The following is a 24,849-nucleotide window of genomic DNA, read 5'->3' on the forward strand; positions in this document are numbered from 1 at the left end:
TAAAATCTGGTATGGTGATGCCCCCAGCTTTATTTTTATTACTAAGAACTGCCTTAGCTATACAGGCTTTTTTTCTGGTTCCATACAACACACAGATTCATTTTTTCCAAATCTTGAAAATACGATGTTGGTATTTTAATAGGAATGGCACTGAATATGTAGATTACTTTGGGAAGTATAGACATTTTAACAATGTTGATTCTTCCCATCCATGAGCATGGTACGTTCTTCCATTTGTTAATATCCTCTGCTATTTCCTTTCTGAGGATTTTGTAATTTTTTTTATAGAGGTCCTGCACCTCCTTTGTTAGGTATATTCCTAGGTATTTCATTTTCTTCTTTGAAACTATGGTGAAGGGAGTTGTGTCCTTAATTAGCTTCTCCTCTTGACTATTATTGGTGTATACAAAGGCTACTTACTTGTGGACATTGATTTTATATCCTGAAACAATACTGTATTTTTTTAAGACTTCTAGGAGTCTTGTGGTTGAGTCTTTGGGATTCTCTAAGTATAAGATCATGTCGTCAGCAAAGAGGGAGAGTTTGACCTCCTCTGCTCCCATTTGGATTCCCTTTATTTCCTTGTCTTGCCTAATTGTATTGGCTAGATCTGGGATCCTCAAACTGTGGCCCATGGGCCACATGAGGTGGTGTGATTGTACTTGTTCTCATTTTGTTTTATTACTTCAAAATAAGAAATGTGCAGTGTGCGTAGGAATTTGTTCATAGGTTTTTTTTGTGTGTGTGTGTGTTTTTAACTATAAGTCTGACCCCTCCAATGGTCTGAGGGACAGTGATTTGGCCCCCCATTTAAAAAGTTTGAGGATGCCTGGGCTAGAACTTCTAGAACTATGTTGAATAGTAAAGGTGACAGAGGACAACCTTGTCTGGTTCCAGTTCTAAGAGGAAAAGATTTCATTTTACTCCATTCAGTAAAATATTAGCTGTGGGTTTGTCATAGAAAGCTTCAATCAGTTTTAGAAATGTGCAGCCTATGCCTATACTCTTCAGTGTTCTAATTAGAAAAGGATGCTGGATTTTATCAAATGCTTTTTCTGCATCTATTGAGAGGATCACGTGATCTTTATTTTTTCCTCTGTTAGTACGGTGGATAACGCTTATGGACTTGCATATCTTAAACTAGCCTTGCATCCCTGGGATGAAACCTACTTGATCATGATGAATGACTTTTTTGATGATAAGCTATAATCTATTGGCTGGGATTTTGTTAAGAATTTTTGCATCTATATTCATGAGTGAATTGGTCTGAAATTCTCCTTTTTGGTTGGGTCTTTTCCTGGTTTTGGTATCAGGGTGATGTTTGCTTCATAGAATGTGTTGGGGAAGATTCCTTCTTCCTCAGTTTTTTGGAATAATTTCTGCAGTACAGGAATAAGCTCTTCCTTGAAGGTTTGATAGAATTCTGGTGTGAAGCTATCTGGACCAGGGCATTTTTTGGTTGGAAGATTTTTTATCATTTCTTTAATCTCAGTGCTTGAAATTGGTCTGTTCAGGAGCTCTATTTCTTCCTGGCTAAGTCTAGGGAGAGGGTGTGATTCCAAATATTAATCCATTTCCTTCACATTGTCAAATTTCTGTGCATAGAGTTTCTGGTAGTATTCAGAGTTGATCTCTTGTATCTCTGTGGGATCAGTTGTTACTTCCCCTTTATCATTTCTGATTGAGGTTACTAGAGATTTTACTTTTCTATTCCTCGTTAGTCTGGCCAATGGTTTATCTATTTTATTTATTTTTTCAAAAAACCAACTCCTTGTTTCATTAATTTTCTGAATGATTCTTTTGTTTTCAATCTCATTGATCTCTGATTTGATTTTGGATATTTCTTATCTTCTTCTGGGTTTAGGCTTAGATTGTTCTTCTTTTTCCAATTCTATAAGATAGCTTGTGAGTTTGTTGATGCACTCTCTTTCTGTTTTTCGAATATAGGCATCTAAAGTGATAAATTTTCCTCTCAAAACTGCTTTTGCAGTATTCCCCAGGTTTTTGTAGCTTTTGTCTTCATTGTTGTTATGCTTAAGGAAGTTAATGATTTCCTGTTTTATTTCTTATTGCACCCATTTGTCATTCACCAGAAGGTTGTTTAATTTCCATGCCTTTGTGTATGGTTGAATGTTTTGGTTAGAGTTGAGTTCCACCTTTAATGCCTTATGATCTGAGAAGATACAAGGTAAAATTTCAATTCTTTTTATTCTGTTGATAATTGTTTTGTGTCCCAGGATATGATCAATTTTGGAGAATGTTCCATGGGGTAATGAAAAGAATTTATATTGTTTATCTTTGGGGTGGAGTGTTCTATATGCGTCTATCAAGCACAGTTGTTCTAGGGTCTCATTTAAATCTCTTATATCTTTGTTTAATTTCTGTTTAGAGGATCTGTCAGGCTCTGTAAAAGGAGTGTTAAAGTCCCCTGTTATGATGGTATTATCGGATATCATATTGCTCAGACTGAGTAAGGTCTGTTTCAAGAATCTGGGAGCATTTAAATTGGGTGCATAGATATTTAGAATTGAAAAGTCTTCTTGTTGTATTTTTCCTTTGACCAATATAAAGTGACCATCTTTGTCTTTTTTGACTTTAGTTGCTTTAAATCCACATGTATCTGAAAATAAGATTGCAATTCCTCTTTTTTTCTGAATTCCATTTGCCTGAAAAATTGTCTTCCAACCCTTGACTCGGAGTTTTAATTTGTTTTTTGAAGCCAGGTGTGTTTCCTGTAGACAACAAATGTATGGCTTGTGTTTTTTAATCCGGTCAACCAATCTATGTCTCTTCAGTGGGGAATTCATGCCATTAACATTTATTGAGATAATTGATAAGTGAGGTAGTATTCTATTCATCTTATTTGGTGAGAGTCCACTGCTTAGTTTTATCTTTTGTAAGAGTGTGGAAGTTAGGTTCTGTCCTTTAATTTCTGAGTTCTTCCTTTGTTGCTGATCCATTGTGATGGTCAGTGTGTAGAACAGGTTGAAGTATTTCCTGTAGAGCTGGTCTTGTTGTGGTGAATTTCCTCTATGTTTCTATATCCATAAATGATTTGATTTCTCCGTCAATTTTAAACCTTAGCTTAGCAGGTTATAAAATTCTGGGCCAGAAATTGTTCTGTTTAAGTAGACTAAAGGTAAATGACCATTTTCTTCTTGCTTAGAAAGTTTCATTAGAGAAGTCTGCAGTCGCTCTGATGGATTTGCTCTTGTAGGTCAACTGGCGCTTACTCCTGGCAGCTTGCAGATTCTTTTCTTTTGTCTTGACTTTGGACAGGTTCATCACAATGTGTCTTGGAGAAGCTCGGTTAGAGTTGAGGCGACCTGGGATCCGATATCCCTCTGAAAGCAGTGTGTCAGACACTTTGGTGATATTTGGGAAATTTTCTTTTATAATATTCTCTAGTATGGCTTCCATTCCTCTGGGGCATTCTTCTTCCTCTTCTGGGATTCCTGTAACTCGTATGTTGCAATGCTTCATAAACTTCCATAAATCTGACAGTAAACGTTCTGCTGTCTCTCTCTTCTTTTCTGCCTCTTTAACTATTTGATTTATCTCAAGTACTTTGTCCTTTACCTCTGAAATTCTTTCTTCTGCATGGTCTAACCTATTACTGATACTTTCCATTGCATCTTTAAGTTCCTGAATTGACTGCTTCAGTTCCTTCAGCTCTGGTATATTCTTTCTATATTCTTCATATTGTTCATCTCTGATTTGATTCTGTTTTTGGATTTCCTTTTGGTTATTTTCCACTTTATTAGCAATTTCCTTCATTGTTTCTATCATTTCCTTCATTGTTTTCATCATGTGTATTCTAAATTCTCTTTCTGTCATTACTAACATTTCTTTATAGGTTGAATCCTCTGCAGTAGCTACCTCATGGTCCCTTGGAGGGGGTGCTCTGGACTGATTCTTCATGTTGCCAGGAGTTTTCTGCTGATTTTCCACATGAATGATTTCTTTTATCTGTTTTCTTGCCCTAATTTTCCTTTCACTTCCTTTTGCTCTTTATGTTCCTGTGCCCATGGACTAAGGTTTCGATGAGTTCTTTTGGTACAGAACCAGAAGGATGAGAAGGTTGAAGAGCAAGAAGGGATAAAAGAAAGAAAAAGAAAGAAAGAAAAAAGAAAAGAAAATAGAGAAAGGAGAGGGGATGGGTAAAAGGGAATATTGACAAAAAGAGAGACAGAGCAATATAGGTGTACAGTAGGGTATTTGACACAACCTTAAAAAAAAAAAAATCAACCTCTGGGGGTGCCTGGTTGGGTGGTTCCCTTGAGATCAGCAGCTGTTTGCTAACCTGATCAGACACAGTACCCCACCTCCACCAAGTAGAGAGGAAAGACAAAAATGCTATAAATCAAAGCAAAACAAGCAAACAGAAAACTTTATGGGATAAAATTGGGTGAAAAACCAAATAATAGGGGTAGAAACACTAGCAAAAATGAAGTTCTAATTACTGAAAAGGGCAGCAATGGGAAATTGTATTTAAACTAGAAAAATGGAGAAAGAAAAGAAAAACTCTGTATGGAAAAAGTTGAAATTAAAAACCAAAGCAACAACAAAAACAAAACAAAAAACAAACAAACAAAAAAACAACCATAAACAAAGCAGCATATATACCTTGTTGAATATTTTCTGAGCAACAGGTGGTCTTCTGGGGTATGAGATATTAATCACAATGCTGATATTACTGGAGGCTTCCACTGATTTTTCAGACCCCACAGGGTGGAAACCCTCAATTTCTCTTCAGCCCTGTTAAAAGGCACTTTAAACTTCTAAACTTGGCTAAGCAGAAGCTTTCCCTGGAAAGTGCTTGTTGCTGGGATCACTGCTGAAGTGGCTATGCACTTAACCAGTGTGCCAAAACCTGTCTCACTCTGCCCCTGAGGGTTAAGGCTGTAAGGCAGCTCAGTCCCCGCCTTTTAGGCTGCTCAGTCACTAGGTTACTAGCTCCCACCTGATCCTTGCTCTGCGACTCTGAGGGCAGAGCTTGCCGGAGCAGTTCTCTCACAATGGCTCCCTGTGGCCCACAGCTGAACACTATTAGCTCCATCCAGCTCAGCGGCTCACTCTGGGGCCCCAGACAACATCCAAAGTTCTCCGCACTCCTGCTCAAGCTCTCCCCAAGGCAGTTCGACTGAGTGCCAAGTCCAAAAACACCAAAACAGATCACAGGTAAGGCCTTTCCAGTTTACAGTCTCACTGCTGCTATACTTATAGCTGTCAGCGAGAGTAGACCGATTGAACACACTCAACCACTTGCCAGTTTTCCACTGTTTTTGTCCTCCTCTTGGGGTCCAGAAGTCTCTTGCTGACTTCCTGTATCCTCAAAGGGATGATTATAGGCAGATCCCACCAGCCAGAGATGCCTGGAGTCTTATCTCCCCAGACTCATGGTGCCCAGTTGCAGGGAAGCTGTTACTTGGCCACCATCTTGTTCTCACCTACCCCTAAATTTCTTTTTATATATTTCTCAGTGGTGAAAACAAGATAGAAACACTTTTTTTTTTTTTTTTGTCTCAAGTGTCCAGATTAGTGCTGGCCCAAATAAGAAGCTAATTAATCATGGCTAGCTGCAAGTAAGTATTGAAGGTCAACTGTTTACAGCTCTATATAAGCATATTTTTATTTAATTCCCACAACGGCCCCCTGAGGTATTATTATCCCCATTTTATGGAGTGGGAAAAGGAGGCTCAGGAGCTAAAGTACCTTGTTCAAGGTCGCACGGCAAATAAGTCTTGGAGTTAGTCTGCAAATACAAGCAGTCTGACTCCAGAGACCACACTCTAAATTAGTTGGGTAAAAGGTTAATAATCTGGAGGGTTGCTTATTGGCAAGCTTGGATTTGTCACTAGGCTAATATCAGAACTGTCTCTATAGTGGACAAGAAATCCTTAAGAAATAATGCCCCATTCCAGAAGTCCCAGCAAAAGTCACAAAACTCTTCCCCATTCTTCCCTCCAGCCTCTCTCCATTTCCTATTTCAAAGTTCTGGTTCCCAACAAACCTACTTATTCCAGTTCCAGCTTCCTTTCCAGGGCTTGCCTCTGGTTGTCTGTACTAGAACATATATGACTGGTAGGTCCCACTGACAATAAAATCTTTTGCTCAGTTCTCAGCTCTACCCTGCTCCCAGGTTCTCTGTCTTTCCCTGGAACAGTCACCTGAGGGTTCCTCCAGGACCCCAGCACTTCAGGTTTCTACGCTGGACAGATTTTACACCTAACAGAAGCAGGCGCTCCTTGTGCAGGGTTGTTCTCATAAAGAGAAGAGGCTAGAAACACACGAGAAAGTGGCCAGTTTAAAGAGGGCATGCAAAAGCTGGACCTGGGGCAAAGGGACCAGCCAATGCTAGCACTGTACCCATCCAAGGCTGGGAATCATGTGAGTCAGTCACCTGCCCCACTGCACTCTGTAGCATCCACTATCCTGAAGGTCAGGAGTGCACGAGGAGGGGACCTACCATCCTGGATGACTCACACTGTGCAGATGTTCTGTGCCCAAGCTGCAGCTTTGGAGTCTGTGGACTGCTTCTGCCTCTACCACCTGTTGGTGGTGGGATATGTGGAAACTGCAGCAGGAGTGGCCAGCTTTCCACAACTGAGTTCTTATAGTGGCATTTTTTTCTTTCTTTTTTTTTTTTAGAGACAGAGTCTCACTATGTCACCCTCAGAAGAGTACCATGGCATCATAGCTCACAGTAACCTCAAACTCTTGGGCTTAAGCAATTCTCTTGCCTCAGCCTCCCAAGTAGCAGAGACTACAGGTGCTCACCATAACACCCAGCTATTTTTTTATTGTATTTGTCATTGTTGTTTGGCAGACCCAGATTGAGTTCTAACCTACCAGCTCCAGTGCATGTGGCTGGTGCCCTAGCCGCTGAGCTACACGTGCCGAGCCTCTGGTGGCATTTTGAAGAGTAAATAGATCAGGCCTCTGATGCCCCTTTGAGACAGGTGTGGAGATGCCCCCCGATCAACCTGCTTGTGTTAGTCTTCCTGTTATTCTTGTCTATGGCATCAGAATGGAAAAAGCCCTTCTTTCTTGCTCTGGTCACTCAGTGCGGAGGGTCTTATAGCAGGGGTGACTGCACTTTCCCAGTTGGCTTCTTGAGGCTTTCATTTTCCAGAACACTCCTCCTGGACCAAGTTGTTCTGCTTCCTCTGGTGAAGTCAGAACCTCTAAAGATGAGCCATCTGCCACTGGGTTCCTCTTGGGAGAGGAGGCTTCTGTACTTTGAGAAGCCAAAGCTGAGTCAGAGAGGAGGCCCCCTGGGATGGCAGAGTGGGGGGGGCTGGTCAGCAGTAGAGAGGGAAAGGAGGCTGTTTCTACTGGAGGACAGGAGCTGGAACCCACAGACAGAGGGAGTACCCCATGGCAGAAGGTTGTCTGATACTGCAGAGTGAAAGCATCTCCGGATTTGCTATGTCCCTCCCCAAGCCTACCTTTCCACGAAATCTTTCCAACCAAAATGTGGTGAAGGTGAAGAGCTCCCTGAGCTACATTTTAGATGTTGTCATGGCAATGGCCTGGGTGTCTGCCATCCAGGAGGTTGATGCCTTTGCTCTCAAGATGTCTGTTCTGACAAAAACTGTTGCAGGTGGCTGATGCGTATCTATATCAGAAGGAGTATAGAAATCTCTAGGACTTCCCTTCAGACTCTGCCTCTCAAGTCTGTTTCTGTTTTGATTTCTCACTTCTGCCCTTTTTAGGGCATCCTGATACCCTAGGAGTATTCCTATTTCAGGGTTTCCATATGGGTGGCGATAGGCAATAGAATTCACTCATTCTGGGGAGCCCCTCTGGCCCTGGGAACTTATGCTAACTGAGCAGCCTGACTGGTGCTACTGGCCAGGGGTGAAGACCATCACTATGCATCTTGGTCTGGCTCCAGAGTTGATGCTGGAAAATACATCCTCACATGGACTTTCCAGGGTGAGTCCAGGCATGTGCACTTTGCATTGACGGAAGACAGCCATTGCTGGGTGTTCCAGATGCCTTTCACCCTGGTGAAATACTTCCTTGCCTATTCTGTTCCCCTGGAGTCAAAGGCAAGTGTTATATTGCCAGCTGTTGTACCTTCTAGAAACCCCTCCTTCCCCATCAAAAGAAGTCTTATACCTTTGCCAATGATTTGAAGTCTCACTGAGTTCAGGGAGCATATTTTCTTATATACAGATAAAAAGTGCTATAAACAAATAATTGGTTAGTTTTGCTGGAGAAAATATTATAAATGAATAGTGGTTAGTTTTCCAGGTGAGTCTACCACAGCCAGGATGATGTTATTATAATCAATATGCTATACTTTTGCTTATAAAAAATAACAAAAGATAATATTGTAGAATTGGGGTTTTTAAACACTAGCGTTTAAAAAACGATATACAGTTCATGAAATTTTTGACATTATTGGCCCTGCCTGAAAGCCTTGTCTCAAGGGTCAGAAGTAGGAAGCAGTCTCCCATCTGATGGCAAGGGTGGGGAAAAGGTGGTGGTGAGAGACTGCAGACCTTCCCAAGAGTAAGGACCACCATGGGAAGCAGAAAATGGCAGGATTAAGTAATGGAAATAATCTCTCTGAAGACCAGTTTGACTACTTACTACTTGTGTAACTTTGGGTTAGTGTTTTAGTTTCTTTAGTCTCATCATTTGCTAGATAAAGGAGAATTGATAAGACTGTTTCTATGGGGTTTACTGGGTACATAACACAGAACACTTCTAGCTGAGTTCCCTCGTACATGGAGTCAAGTGGTGAATAGCTTCACAGGCTAAAAGACCAAAGTGTTCCTCATCTGTAAAAAGGGAGTGGTCTAATGTGTATAAAGTACTTAGCATGTGATGGCCAGCGGTAGCTGCCATTAATGATATTATTATGTTACCTTCCTGGATTTCCCCAAGGAGACTGATTCCCTTCTGCCATGCCTACATTCTTTTCTACTGACCAGACAACCAAGATGCTATTGCTGCTTGACTCACTGAATGGTGGGGCAGGGTGGCAAGCTCAAGGCAGGCAGGTATTGCATCGGGTCTCTAAGGATAAGAGTCTGCCACAGAAGTAATCGGGATGGAAAGAGGATGGGGGTGGTGAATGGGGAGTTCGGGGAGTGCTTTAGCCAAGGGATCCATATAAGGAATAAGCAGAGATAGGAAGAGAAGAATTCAAGGTGGAGTGAAGAAGAGGGCAGGTAAGTCTCATTTAGAAATCTCTGTGAAGCATATTCAGAGCTTAAGAAAAGACAGATCTCCCGGACATGGAGAATAGAACGATAGATACCAGAGACTAGAAAGGGAAGATAATTATGGGTGTAAGCAGTTAGGTAGAACAAATAAATTCTAGTGTTTGACAGCAGACTGTTTGACAGGTGACTATTCTTAGCAATAATATTCTATATATTTCAAAGTTACTAGAAGAGAGGACTTGAAATAATACCAACACATACAAATTATGAAGACTCAAGGTGATGGATTAACCAGTTTTAATTTAAATTAACTCCAAATACCCTTGCTTGATCATGACACAGTCTATGCATGTAATACTCATGTGTACACCATAAATATGTAAAATACTATACATATCAATAAAAGAGAAAAAAATTAAAAATCTGTGTTAAGAACATTGGGGAAGTTCACACAAACTCTTGCCTCTATTTATTCTCACCTAAGATTTTCTCCACAATTCAAACTGTCAGGTAATATATGTCCTAAACATTTGGCCTTCCCTGTCTGTTACACTGAAATATTATCTCAGAAATCTTCAGTGGAAAACTTACTGTGAGCTATGGAACGGTGGGCAGATCACACTCTCGGGAGACTATATACGCCTCTTCTAAAAGGTCTGCCTCACTCAGACCTCTTCTCCTGTGTTTCTATATGGGCTGTAGTTTTTGTAGCTAGTACTCTAACCCTTATATGTGAGCTTTAAGTCAGGTACCACTGTGACAGGACACAAACAATGCCACTCTTATGCCTTCAAGCTCTAGCTCAGGTTTCAAGTCTGCGATCGGCAGGGATCTCACTCTGCGACCCAGTGCAAATGAATTAACCTTTCTGAGGTCCTATTCCTTGTACAAACTGGAGGTGTTGAACTCTATGATCTCAAAATTTCTTTCCAACTTTGACATCCTACCTGCTTCTCTTGCACATAAGAAATGTTCCACCCCTGGCCTTTTGTTTTTTTATTTTGTGTAATTTTTTTCTCCCTTAGAATAATAAAAGAGAGGCCAGAGGTCAGGTAAGCATCAAAATTTAATACTAAGAGTATGGCAGTCAATTAGAAACATTTATGGTTTGAATATCCTGAGAACTGATTAAAATCTCCCTTTGGACATGAGGGTGAATGGCGACCACAGTAAGAGCTCTCATTGTTGTTTGGTCTGTCTCACAGAAGGCTGACAGATGTGGGGAGAGAAACACTGGTTTGTCCTCTCTTTCTGTAGTGCAGTGAAGACAAGTTCATTTTTTTTTAAGTAAACCCCAGTCTTGTTGTGCTTTCTAAATGGTTTCTCAGAACCCCTTCCTGAAAATAGTATGACTGAGCCATCACAGGGTGGGGTTTTAATATGAGGACTCTGGCTAGGTCATGTGTCCTGAGACAAGGTGCCATATATTTGTGAATGTGTCAAGAGCCTGCCTAATGCAAATCAGTCAAATCAATGAGCATGTCCCTTGAAACAATACACGACAGTAATCAGAAGAATCAGCCTTGGAAACCAAGCAGATCTGAGTTGAAATATCAGCCCTGTCTCTAAATAGCTATATAAGTAAGGTTAAGCAAGTAACATAACCTCCCCAACACTTGCTTTCCCACTTGTAAATGGAATAGTAAGTGTTCGTACTTCATAGGGTTGCTGTGAATATCACATGAAATGAGGCAGCTGTGTAGCCTAGCCCATGTAAGTGCTCAGGAAAATTAGCTCTCAAATATTATAGGCATTATTTCTGCTGCCTATGGGACTGAAAATCATGTGGAAAGGACGATGCTAAAAACCAATTAAAATCAGTAAGTGAAAAGTAACACAGTTACTTAGAGAGGTCACAATAAGTGTGGAAGGGTGTTGTAGGCAAAATGAGAATTGAATTGTGTCTTAAACAATTAGAAAGTGACAAAGAGTAGTAAAGGTAATTCTAGGAAGGATAAGGATAATTATTCTTTCTTTAAGTGAGTATTTAGTGAGAATTTACTATGTGTTAGATGCTGTTCTAGGCACTGGAAAGAAGATACATTCTAGGAACAGTTCAAATGATAACTAAATACACAATATTGTTAGGTAGTGTCAAATGCTGCAAAAAAAAAAAAAAAGAAAAAGAAAGTATAAAGTAAGAGAAACAAAAAATACGGCAGGAGGTGGGGTGGTTTTTTTCAATACAGTAAGTAAGAGACTTTTGAACAGAGCCTGAAGTGAGAGAAGAAGCAGGGTGGATCTCTGTAGGCTGTGCTCTCTAGGCAGAAGACGAGCAAGTGCAAAGGGCTTAGATGAGATGGTATTTACCATGTCCAGAGAACAGCAAGCAGACCAAGGTGACTTGGAATGATGCTCAGGGGAGAGGGGGAATAGGAACTGGATTGAAGAGGCAGCCAGATGCCCGGTTTCAAAATTTATGCAAAGTATGATATGAAGCTCTGGGATATTCTAGAGCTGGGGAGTGACAACATCTGACTTCTGTTTTTAAAAATGTCATTCTGGCTGGTAAAGAGAACAAATTATGTTGTGGCAGTGAAGGGGGGATGATAGCAGAGTAGAAAAAAGGACTTGATAACAATTGTCATGTGTCAGAAGAGAGATGAGAGTAGAATGAATGACCTGGAGAGGAAAGGGCATGGAAAGTTGTTGGAGTCTGTATTTTTAAAGTGCAGACCATGGAATTTTATCATGGTATGGGCTCTTAGCTTGACAACTAGGGCAAAGAAGGAGTCATGTGGGGAGATAGTGGAAATGAAAGAGGAGAGGGTGGAGGCAATAGAATCAAAAGTTTGTATATTCCTGATTGGCAGATGTTTTCAGGGTAGGGATTGTTACCTCCACTTAACAGAAGATTGGCAAACTGAGGTGTGGGAGAGGCTTTCAGAAATGGACTGGAACACACGGAAGACTTCCAATGCCAAGATCACTCTGGACTCCAACCACTAGGCATTCATGGGCTCCCCTGGGCCTCCACTCATAGCATATTGCTAGTGCTCCTGCCAGCCCTGGGAGGTGCAACCTTTCATTACTCCTGCTTCCTGGACAAAGACATCAAGACAAAGGGGTTAAAGGCTTATCTAAAACCCACCATCTGGTGAGATTGCAATGATGGTCGAGCTCTCTTGTCTCTTACACTGTGTGTTTGGCTGCAGGGCCCCTCTGCAGAGCTGCTGGAAGCACTGTACAGTGGGCACCTGCCCTTCCAAGCATTGCCCAGGTGGCCTTTCTGAAGGCATCACCAGCTTAGAGGAACAGTCAGTGCCTCCGATTCCTCCCAGTAACGATGGTGCTTTGTGGGAATGCCCCCCTGGAATAGACTTTTTTTTTTCAGGCATTGATCCTGCCCCAGGGTGTTTTCCAGAACTTGCACTATTCCCTAATTACCTAGTAATGCTGAGGGCTTATGAAAATGCTGTCATTTGTGTGAGAGGTGGAGGGAAGACTGAAAAAAAAAAAAAGAAGAAGAAAAAAAGGGATAGAAAAATGCTGTTAAGCTTGGCAGAACTCCAGGGTTGGGTAATTACATTCTTTGGGGTGTATTCTCGCCACACACACAGTCTGTGGAATATTTTAGGAGCCTTCTGTATGAATTATGCTAGAAAACATGAAAAGTATTATCATTATTATTTTTTAAAAGATCTTTAAAAATGAGGCCTTTCAAAAGCCACAGAGGCACCCTCTCTCTGATTGCATTTTCACCAATTTGTTAGCTGTCAGAGATCTGTTCTCAGATCATAAATTTGATGGTTTTTTTTCCCCCTTGAATTGCTTTACACTAGAAGCTAAAATGTTCAAGCCAAAGAAACCTTGGTACGACACCCACATTTTGCAGATGGAGACATGAGCCCAGTCCGGGGCAGGAAGAGACCTACCAAAGCCGCTGCCGCAGGTAGTTGGAGGTGTAGGAGAACAGCCCCCAGATCCGATCCCTGTCCTTTTTCTTCCTCCACTGTCACTTGGAGTCACAAAGCTTCAGAGCCAGGATGGTCTACAACCATCACCTCACCTAATCTTGTAATTCTATAGATGAGCGAATGGCTTGGAGAGGTAATGGGATCGACCCCCACATTCATTCTGAGTGGGTATCTGGCCTTGTCCCCTGGCTTCAGCCAGCATTCTGTGGCCTGTGGGCTAGATCAAGCCCAGAGACACACACTATTCTTACCCTCTTTCCCAGTTTTCTTAACTTGGCAATGAAGGTACACCTAATTAAAAAAAATCATATTTCTGCTTTTTCTTGAAAAAAACACCTGAGAATCTGGCTATGGTGGGCTTACATTTCCTGATGGCAACAGTCTGTCACCACTGAGTACCTGCACCCCTTTGAAAGGAGATGGACTTTCCAGTTTTCTATGTCTTCACTGCTCTTTCCCCAGATCAGCTGACTTCATTCATTCCCCTGCTTGGCCCAAGGAAGCATTTGGAGTTGAAATTCTACTTAACACTGTTCTCCTTGATTTGCAGTGTGCAACCAAAGCCAAAATGAGTAAATCTTACATAATTTTGACTACAGGGTAATAGGAATTAAAGTGTGCCAAAGACATGCACTGGGATAGGTAATAATTCATCTGAGGAGTAGGTGCCATATGGTCTCTGGAAGTACAATTTAAACATATGGAACCCCCCCGACCCCTGTTCCGTCGACTGCCTTCACTAGATGCTCATCCCTCTGGACCTTAGGAAGCACCCATCTTATGCTATAATACCTTAAATGTTAAAGGTATTGAAAGAAGAGAAATCTAGTCTTTCTTCAATGTAACATAATGTAAGGGATGATGGGACAGGGGTCCTGGTGTCGAGCTCCAGGTGGGCCAGTTGCTATGTTCCCTTAAGAAAGGATTTCCGGCCTCTGTGCTATTTGCATTTTGAACCAGATAATTCTTTATTGTGGGGTAGTTGTCCTGTGGATTGCATCCCATTTAGTAGCACCTCTGGCTTCTACTCACGAGATTCCAGTATCACTTCCCCAGTTAGGAAAGCCAAAAATCCCTCTAGAGGTTACCAAATACCCCCAGGAAGAGAAAATTGCTGTTCATTGAGAATGACCATCTTAAGCTAACCATCTAGCCACTCTGAGCCTTACTTAACCTGTATCGTAAGCTCTAATTTCTGTCCTTATGAAGCTGTTAGGGGCACAAAATGAGATGAGGCATGTACGATATGGCGAAACTACAGCATGTCACACATCACTCATAACAGACCGATAGAGTCATGTCTTCCAAGACAGATTTGGGCACAAGCAAATAGGATTGGGGACTCTCAGGAGAGACAACATGGTGCACCAGGATAGGCGATGCAAGGACACAAAGTTGTTTGGTAAGTCCTTCTAAGCTTTGAGGGTGAGGAAATGAGGAAACCACCTTCCACCAGCTGTCAATTTTTTTTTTCTTATGCACATACCTGCTATTGTAATTGTCACACAAAAATATCTCATGGTTTGCCATTGTCTGCCAGGAATTTGTGGGTTCCAAATCCTGACCCTGACTTCCTCTAGGTTCCATGCCTACCCCACTCCCCAGCCTCTCACCACCACCAATTGCACACACAGGTTCCAGGCTCCCCAAGCCCACACGTCCTCTCCTGCCTCCAGCCCTTGATGGTGCTCTTCCCTCGGTTTCTGCCTGCAATCTTCTCATCCTTTACAGCCCAGCCCTTTTGAAGCCTTGCTGAATCCCACAGACAGGCACGCTGGCTGCTTCCCCCACTGTTGTGTTTATGTCTCCCCTAAAGCACTTGTCACAGCCTGCTTTGAGTGACAACAGTCTGGGTTCATCTGTCTTCTGTTTCTGCCATATTCACCTGCCTTGAGGTGGAGACTGTGTCTGATTCTCTTCCAGAACCCCCTACACCTGGCACCCTGCTGGATACAGAATAGGTCCCCCACAAATAGTTAAAGAGAATTTTGAAGAGAAATGGAATAAACAGTTGAATCTAAGTAGTTTGACCTAGATGCCTAAGCTTGAAATATGTAAGTTTTATATTTATTATATCAGTGAAGAAGTATGTATTTAATAGGCCAAAAGACATTGAAGAACTATGTATTTAATAGGCCAAGGGACACTATTAACTGTACTTGAGTAGGGCAGCAGCATAGAGCTATATTTTAGGAAGGTCTGTTTGACTATATGATTTATAATGATCATAACATATGCATTTCTTTGACTCCTTTAAAAGTCCCCTCTCCCCCAAAGTATGCAAAACATTCTTACTATCACAGGTGGACATTGAGGTTTTGCTAATTAATCCTTACACAAGACTTTGAAACCTTTCTCTGAAAGCTGACAGAGAAGTATGAAGCCTGTAGTGACAGCCTAATTATTATTATTACTGGGCACAAAGCTCAGAGAATTTAAAAGATCCCCGGGACCATTCAAAATAGTAAGAGAAAAAAATGCAAATGGAGGAATTATATGATAGAATGATGAAAGCACAAACTCTTACTGTTGCAGAAGCCTTAGGAGTGATCTTTTCTGATTCTGTTTACCCATCTTTTCATGCTGATATGTACACTACCTCCAGCACGTCTCTGCCCACTTGTTACTGCTGTGAGACCTTGAGGGTGAAGAGCCCGGGCCTTGTGGTAGAGTTTCCTGTGTTTAAATCCCAATCTCTTCCTTGTTGGCAGTGAAAACACAGGTACATTTTTAATTCTCATTTTCTTTATCTATAAAATGAGCATGAGGTTACCTACTATAGGGGTTATTGGACAAAGAAATGGTACATGTGCATTGCCTCGCATGGTACCTGGCACATGAAAAATGGTGAATAAACGTTAGTTTTAAAAATTACTCTTGAGTAAATTAATATACGTGAAAGTACTTAGGGAATCACAAAGCATCTGACTTCCAAGTTGTGTCTAGTTTAGGGGCTGGCTCCGTTGAACATGATCAGACTTTTTTTTTGCAGATTCCAGCCCTTGCAGCTGTTGTAGATGTGTGTGTGTGTGTGTGAGAGAGAGAGAGAGAGAGAGAGAGAGAGAGAGAGAGAGATATGCAGTTCTGGTGAGGGAAATGAAGAGGCTCTGGATAAAATGGCCTGTTCAAGCGGCAAAGCAGACTCAGGTTCAAAGTGTATTGTTTTCTCTTTCCAAGATAGACTTGACTTTTCCTGGATTATTCTTTGCTAGGTAGGAGTTCCGGCCAGGGCAGTGGTCAACTGGTAAAGGCCAGTGCACTCAAGTTTGTAGGTTAGACCGTACATCTCAGCAGGTCTGTGTCTTTATGTTTTAATCCCAGGTGCCTTGACTGATGGCCACTTTACAGGGTTGGGGTGAGGACAGACAGAGATAACGCTGTAAAGTTGCCTTATAGAGTAAAGTGCTCTGTGGCTGTGAGTGAGTGCTGCTTTGCAACCCACACTATTTACCTGAACATTGTTGTTCTCTCTACCCGTTATATCAGTAGAAGCCCGGATTCAGGAGAGCCTGTGGAGCTCCACTTTACACTGGACATGACCAGCATCCAGAGAGAACTGAAAGAAGCCTGAATCCTCTCACAGAAACCCTGCAAAATGACTCATGTAATTGCTCTGTGTAAGTATCCTTAGTCTTTATTGTACACCCACAGGATTCTGATGCTATAGACTCCTGTGGAATGCAGGGAATGGGCAGGGCATTTTAAATGCCCAGGATGTAAATGAGACCACCAATTCCACTTGTAAAGATAGACAGAGACTGCCAAATACCAGGTGGATAGGACACCTGCCAATCATTCCAGATCCTCCATTGTCTGTCTTTATCTATTGTTCCTTCCGTTAGGAGGGAGGAAGCTTTATTTCTTTAAATTTCCTAGGAGGGATTTCTAGGGTCTTCCCCTCAGGAATTAGTTGTAAGAATAATTGGGCCAGTGAAGTGCAGGAAATATATCCAGCTCAGCCCCGTGCGCTCCTAGAAAAAGTGACCTAGATCAAGCATTTAGCTGATGGATTGAGGACTATTGCGGGGACCCCCTGCCACCTACTGACTTCCAGCTGATCCCACATTCCCAGCTGCTTCTTAGGCCCGGGGTGGGGGAGGGGGGAGAGAGAGCTCGGGCAGGCGGGGGAGGCGGCGAGGACCCCCGTGTGTCTCCCACACACACACACCCCTCCGCACACTCAGAAAAGAGGCTAAGGTGAGGACGGGAGGCGGGCGCGGGTGGGTAGGGGAGGCCGGCCACGGAACTCGGAGCCGGCTCCGTGGGTATTAGCAGAGAGCTCGCTGCTGTGTGAGCGTGAGGGGGAGAGCGAGAGCGCAAGGGAGGGAGAGAGAGGCGGGCTGCGCGAGGAGAGCAGAGGGGGAGCCAGCGCTCCAGCTAGCGTGAGGACGGGCTTCTCTTCCCGTGCTCAGTTAATCTGGCTGTCAGTTGGTGTTAACGCTGCAGTTTAAGTGCTCGGATTCCAAGGGAAACAGACAGACCTCTCAGAAGGAAGGAAGGAAGCAAGGAGGAAGGAAGGAACGGCAGGAGGAAAAGAACAGGCAGAGCAGCGAGAGGACTACAGGGAGGGGGGGAAACACCAAATCTATGATTGGACCTGGGCTTCTTTTTCGCCAATGCAAAAAGGAATATGCAGCACATTTTTGCCTTCTTCTGCACCAGTTTCCTAGGCGCGGTAGTAGGGGCCAATTTCCCCAACAACATCCAGATCGGTGAGTGAGGGGGCCACCTGGGGAGGGACTTTCTGGGTCTGGTCAAGATTTTTGTTGGGGGGAGTGGGCTTGTGTCCCCACTCCCCGGTTCTGACTGTTCTGTTTGGTTGTCTAAAGCTATGCTGCTGAGCTGGGGGGAAGACTTGGGCTGTATCCAGGGGAGGGGGCTGCTCCCGATCTGATGAGGGGTAGAGGGGAAGTGCGCTCGCTCGCTCTCTCTCTCTCTCTCTCTCTCTCTCTCACACACACACACACCCCACTCACACTCCAGGCATGAGCATGTGAAATGGAGGAAACACTGCTTTGGAGGAAAAAAAAAAAATCAGGCTGTAGCATGGGAAAAATGGGAAAAGGTGGTGGGTTAAACATCACTCACCAGGAGTTAACTCTTTTCCTTGGTAGATGGCCCTCGGTTTCATTTATTTATATAAGTATGTATGGTGTGTGTGTTTATGTGTGACTATATATTAAATATGCACATGTGTGTTTAATTGAGGGAGGTAGTGCTTTCTCAGCTGGGGGAGAGGAAAGAGACCCTCTAAATGAAGGAGTGAAGAGTGCTGGGTGTATTGCAGCCCCTGAAATAATGCCAGAAGGGCCCCCACTCTGGGATGGGCCGGCGGGCTCTCTCTCCTGCTCTGGACTCTCCCAGCTGCTTGCCTTTTGCTGTCTGCCATGCTGGGCTGGTGGTCCTCACTACCCCTGTCCTGGAACTTCCTGGCTGCCTTTTCTCTGTTCCTCCTCTTGCCCACTCCTCTTAGATTCCCCATTCACAGAGGTTGCCCCCCTGTAGACTCACAAACATACATGCTCCTTTCTCCTGCTGGCTACCGCTGTCCTCATTCCCGGGCTCCATCCTCCCAACTTGGAGGCAGGTTTCAACATGCTGCCTGCCTTGTTGCTCCCCGTCTCCCCGTCCTAGTTGTTATGTCTCTAAAAGGCCCCCACCCTCGCTGTATGTCTGAACTTACAGGGGAGCTGACAGATGATGCTACTCCTAATAATAATGGGGGAGAGCAGAACAAACAGGAGCAAAAGCACCAGTAACAAAACGTGCCCAAGAGGCTTCAGTGTAACCCGCGTTTCAATGCTATTCATGTCCCAGAATGGAGTGAGCTGCTTTGCTTGGAGGCATCTTGGTTGGTTTGCTTTCTGATTTCTCCCTCAGTAAGGAGATGACTCCACTGGGGAAAGTTCCCATTGCTGGTAGTTTGTGTTCTTTGTGTGTGTGTGTGTTTGTGGGGGGGCTGTGCTGGAGTTGGTATTCAGTGGGAAACACATGTGCTGCAGAACCCATCTCTTTCTGCCTCTCTAGCTGGCTGGCTGGGAGGGTGGTTGAAACGGCCTTGGAGTAACTTGCTTTGTTGCCTGACACCTGTTAAGCAACATTCTGAATTGTGTGTACGTGTGCTAGTGCCTCACAAGCAAAACTTCTGTCTTCAGGGAAGACACTTCCCTGGCAGCCCAGTCTGGAGCCTTCTACCTCCCCACTCCCACCTCTTCTCTTTCATTCATTGCAGAGGGGGAGGAAGGAGGCAGACAAGCATTTGGGGTGTGGTCATCTGGGTGGGTGGGTGTCACATCAGAATCAAGAAAGATTTTTTTTTGCTTTTGCTCCTTAAAATGGGAGCACTGTACATGTGGAAGCCACTCACTTCTACGTGCGGCATTGTTTATGTTTGTACTTATACATTGCCTATCTTTTGCTGATTGGAAATGCCTGTCTAGTGTATTTACATTTATTGTCATTGGGGTAAATGCATGAAAACGTTTTGTTGTGTATGTGGTATGTTTGCTCATGTGTCACTCAGATTTTTATCACATTTAGCCCTAACTTGTTTGTTCAACCGATAAAACCATGGCTACTATTTTCAAAAAAAAGGTTGAAACATTAAATTGTAGAACAAATGCTGAAAATATCATTGCTATCAGGTAGTATTTGCTTCCACTTGTATGATCTCTAACAAAAGCCTTGCAATCCCTTTATTAGTTCTTATAAACAAACTCTTACCCACCCTATAAAAAGTACATTATATTGGGACTATAATTGCTGTTGAATCTGAGATAAACTTCTATGTAAACATTCATTATAGTTGAGTCTCTAGAAATAGCTGATTTTAATTCACAGAAATGTACTTTAATTCATTTATATGTCCACAGTAAACACAAAGGTAAGCCATGTACGCTTATTTCTTGGAACAGGAGCTCTGACAGGCACCTTTACTGTGCTTTTTACTAGAATAGAATGTTTGTATTCTCTTGACGTTTTTAAGATTCCACATCTTTGAAGCACAAGGTTCAACCCAGCAAACGCACAATGGTAATCCCTTATGTAACAAGTCATTCCTAGGTAGCTAGGATCATGTGTGGTGAAAGAAACAGCAAAATACTGTTTGCTGAAGATCAGAAGTTTTCAGAATAAATGAACAATAAACCTTAGAGATAATAAAATAGTTAAATTGCATGCAGGTCTTGCATGCCAGGCCAAAGACCAAAAGTGTTCAAATCAAGGGTTCTAGTGCTAGAGAAGCCCCCAGGGCATGGGAGCTGTACTTCAGTCACTCTGCCACACTGATTAGCACCTCCTTCCTGTAAGGCTCTGTGGTGACAATGGACTGAGACAAGATGAGTTAGATACAGGTGGGAGGGGGGCTTTATGTGTGTGCAAGAGCAAAGCCCTCCTGGATGATCTGCACGAGAATGGGAAGAAGTGAAATATCACAATTCTCCAGTTTCCTCTGACCTTAGCTGAGTTGAGGGGCACACAATCAAATGCTCAAACAGTGTGATAGATTAGTCAGAGGCCTTTGTCACACAGAAGCTCATCTGCAGAAGTTTAAGCCTCAGCATCTAGTTGGGTCTATTTGAACTCTCATTGCCACTATTAAAGGTGGCAACTAGTGAGTTTAGGGGGAAGAAAAAGGCTCATCTGGGGTGGGCTGTTGAAGAACTCAAGGCTGTCCCTCGCCCAGATACCATGTTGCACTCTCTTTCCTCACAGGGGGATTATTTCCAAACCAGCAGTCACAGGAACATGCCGCTTTTAGATTTGCTTTGTCGCAACTCACAGAGCCCCCGAAGCTGCTCCCCCAGATTGATATTGTGAACATCAGCGACAGCTTTGAGATGACCTATAGATGTAAGTAATTGCTTCTATTTCTGAGATTTCTTTCTGTGCTAGACCAGTGAAAGGAGGACCTGTGGGTAGGGGGTGGCATTGCAAAAATGACTTTAGTTGTCATTTGTCTTCACAAGAGAAAGCCCTCCAAGAAAAATTTCCAGAGCCTTCTGAGTGATTCCAGCAGTTGGCATTTTAGCCCTTGCAATGTTTCATGGAATAGGTTTGCTTTTTCACTGTCAGCTAACTTTAAATGCCAGCAGATGGGTACTTGGGTTGACTGTATCTCCCCCACCTCACAGAGGTTTTCTGGCTCAGCTAAGAGAATTTCACACATAGGGAACTTCTGAGAGACGTAGAATTAAAGGTTTTGACATTATGAGAATGTGGTTTAAAATGCTGAAGTTATTTCTTGTCCATAATTTTAAAAAAGGAAATGTCTTTGTAGCATGAATTAAAAAAAAAAAAAAGACAGTTGAGAAGTTGTATACTTCTGGTTTCTCATTTTTTTGAAGTGACTGATAATTATTAAAACGTGATGCCTTGATCATTTTTAAAATGACTTGAAATGATTCATTGCTGAAGACACAGTTGGTAGGATGGCCTTTGAGCTGAAAGCAGAACAAAGGTGGCTTCAAGAAAAAGAAAGGCTAGATAAATATATGGGATATTGAATGTGTTATAAAACATAGTCAATAAGCATCATTCTGAGTTTTTCTGGCAACAAGGACTGAAAAGGAAGCCTGTATGGTTGTATGATTGTCATTTTATAACAGATGAACAATTAATCAGTAGAGACATTTTTCCCTAAGGGATTATACTCAAGTAAAAATTTATGGCATAGAAGTGTGACCTAAATGTGCAAGAACAATTTGAGGCCCAAAACTGAATTAAATTGGCACCATAGGCTTGTGTGTATCTATGGACTTGGTGACTTCTGTTGAGCTATGGTTGAAGGCACAGACTCTATTTCCTTCTTCTCTTTCCTGAATTCCCACATGGTGGGTGCTCAATGATTTGAACTGAGCATGCTTTGAAATCTTAAAATGAGAAGTCAGAATTCTTCCTATCCTTCAGACCACTCATAATGTTGACATGAATTTCAAGAATTGTAATTATAACAGATTTTATATATTGAGAATGTATCAAGAATTATGATAAGTACTTTGTGGACATTTTTAGTAACATTCACTGCCATTCATTGAGGATTGACTGTGGCTCATGTAATGTACTAATTGTTTTAGTGTTAGTTCATTTACTTTTCATAGGAGCCTTGCAGAGTGGTGTATGTTATCTCCCTTTTAGAGATGGGGAAACTGAGACTGTGGTAGTGTATGTGACTTGCCCAAGGTCCTCAGTAAGGAAATAGTGGCCTTGTTACTCTGAGATTCATGTTGCTGGACATTTTGTTAGATATACCAATAGTAACCTGGTCAATTGTAGTGACCTGGTCAACTCTAGTGAGATATTCCAAGAACTGAAAAGGAAAGTTTAGGGTCTTATAAGGCAGTGACCTGATAAAGCACCTAAAAGGAAAAACTTAAGAGTGTTTCAAACTGCACAGGAGTTACCCATTGGATAAATAAAATAGCAGTTCTGCATTCTGGTAATGCTGAGGTTGAAGATATTGTCTGCTGTGTTACTTAACTACCTTTGAAAAGGAGCTGAATAATTGTTGAATTGTAGTTCTATGAAACAAGCTTCTTGGGAAGCTAGAATAATATTGAGCAAATATTTAGCTATCAGATAACCTTCAACATCTCTCAATATGGCTTACAGTAGGGTCTTTGCAGGGGGATTTAGGTGGGGGCATCAGTGCATCTGTAAACCAAGGGAGATTATGCATAATATTTTACATGCACATGCATGTGCTGAATTATTTCCTGGGGAGAGGCTCCACAGCTTTTGTCATACTCCATAGCTTTTGTCATACTCTCATATGGGTGCGTTATTTAAGAAGGATTACTTGGTTTAGTGAATCAAGAAGAATAAATGGCTGGTATGTGTGTTTATTCCACTCCTACTGCTGAGAACTGCCTGCAACAGAGTTTGGTGGAAAGAGACGCTAACTGCTCAGCTAGTATCAAGATGTTGATTAGCAGGGCAAGATAATAAAAGATGAAAATAGGAGGAAATGTTCTAGAGCAAAAGGTGGTGCTTCTGTATTTTTATCTTAACAACCTAAGACTTGATCTCTAATGAAATTGTTAGCTATTTATTAGGGAATAATAATTGTCCACTTTGGTCAATAGGCCTAGAATAAACAGATCTGGGTTCTTGAATTTGGTGCTTGCCATATACTAGTGAACAGGTTTCCATTAATTCCTGCCGTGTTCATTTGGTTATTCTTTAAATATTTTTTCCTAACCTATAAATTGAAATGGACATCGGAAATGCAAAAATGATAAAACAACGTCCCCCACTGGAGGTTACAGTCCAGTTGAGGGACACTGTTTGGGGGATTGTCTAAGAAGCAGTACATTTATTTTGTGCTTAAATCTTTCATTTCTTCTCTTTGGTTCCAAGTTCAGAGTGGGTACTAGGCTATTTGGTTGAGAATGATGGCATTATAATTCCTGGCCTACCTGAAATAGACTCTGGTAACTTTCATGTGAGGCTATGGAAAGCTTTGGAGCTATGTTCACTGTAGTCCCTGGGTCCCACCTGTCCTGGTTTGAATAGAATAAAAAATGTCAAAGAGGGCAACTTGGGGCAGAATGGGTTAATTAATCATATACGAAAAACATTTTTCTGTGGTTTAATTTTGTGCCTTTTTGAAGTCTGGATTCATAGTTACCTTAAATTAACTGCCCCAGTCAGTCATATCTCCAGCAAATGAACATAATTTTTGCTGTCCTTTGATGTTTTTCCTGCATATCTTGCTATTCATTATCCCTCCACCAGAGGGTGGAGAAGGGAAGAGAGAGGAAGTTTAACAGCCACAGATCCTGCTAGACATTTTTGCAACAGGGTATTAAAATGAGAAAGTAGTGGTTCTAGGGCAGGGAAGCAGGGAGATGGAAGAGGAGCATTACTAATATCACTGGTCAAGGTGAGAGTTTGGTATCTTTGCTTTCAATCTTTCTTGCTTTTTTTCTCTGCCATCATTACTGGGTAAATTAATTGAATCAGCAACCCAAATGTCTTGGGATTTCCTCTAAACCCTCTTCCAAGCCTGCAGGGACATTGGTTGGGGCAGCTGTCCATAGAAAAGGTATTTGCTGACCTGCTATCTGGCTTATTTTGGTGCCTTTATGGTAAGTGTAAATAAAGGAGTGAATGAAATGCAGAGCAGGGCTCCTATTAGAGGTTTGAGTAGTGAGTAGTGCTGTTGCAATTTAATTCTTACCTTTTCATTCATTCATTCATTCAGCGAATACATTCTGAATGCCTGCTTCATGCCAAGCATTGTGCCAGATGCTGGTTACATAAGGGACAATAAAAAAGACACAGTCTCTTTCCTTGCGGGGCTTACAGTTCAGCGCAGAGTTCCTCAAACTTCAGTGCACATAAAATTCACCCAAGGAGCCTGTTTAAAGCAAGACTCGAGGCAAACTCTCCAGTTCCTGAATCAGAATATTTAAGAGCAGGCCCTGGGGAGATGCTATAGTAGTTAATATGGGGATCACACTTTGAGAAACTCTTTAATCTAAAAAGTCATTCATGCCTTTAGTAAGCATTTTTAAGCCCTTAACCAAACCCAAGCATGATGTTAAATACTAGAAATGCATACAAAAGTATGATGTATTTCCTGCCCTGAAGTACTTTATCTCTAGTGAGTCAAGACTGTCCTGTAAAGAGAAAATTAAAATGTAACATTGTAAGTGCTATAGCAGCAATTTGTATGGAGTATTACAGATCCCTTGAGGAGTGGGGTTAGTTTCTCAGAGGGTGGTGGTGAACTGAATCTTAAAGATACG

General features: G+C 42.2%; 1 protein-coding gene across 3 annotated transcripts in view; it reads left to right on the forward strand.

The window, feature by feature from the left end:
• Positions 1-17,366: 17,366 nt before the first annotated feature.
• GRIA1 (glutamate ionotropic receptor AMPA type subunit 1) overlaps positions 17,367-24,849 on the forward strand; it is a 368,086-nt gene continuing 360,603 nt past the window's right edge. For all 3 annotated transcript variants that reach the window (XR_008375243.1, XM_053566867.1, XM_053566868.1), the window contains exons 1-2: positions 17,367-17,811; positions 20,813-20,950. Coding sequence is in view for 2 of the 3 variants with exons in the window: in XM_053566867.1 (XP_053422842.1) it covers positions 17,730-17,811; positions 20,813-20,950 (220 nt within the window). In the remaining variant the exon portion in view is untranslated. The remainder of the gene's footprint in view (positions 17,812-20,812; positions 20,951-24,849) is intronic.

Source organism: Nycticebus coucang, chromosome 17 (assembly GCF_027406575.1).
Source record: "Nycticebus coucang isolate mNycCou1 chromosome 17, mNycCou1.pri, whole genome shotgun sequence".
Taxonomy (NCBI): Eukaryota; Metazoa; Chordata; class Mammalia; order Primates; family Lorisidae; genus Nycticebus; species Nycticebus coucang.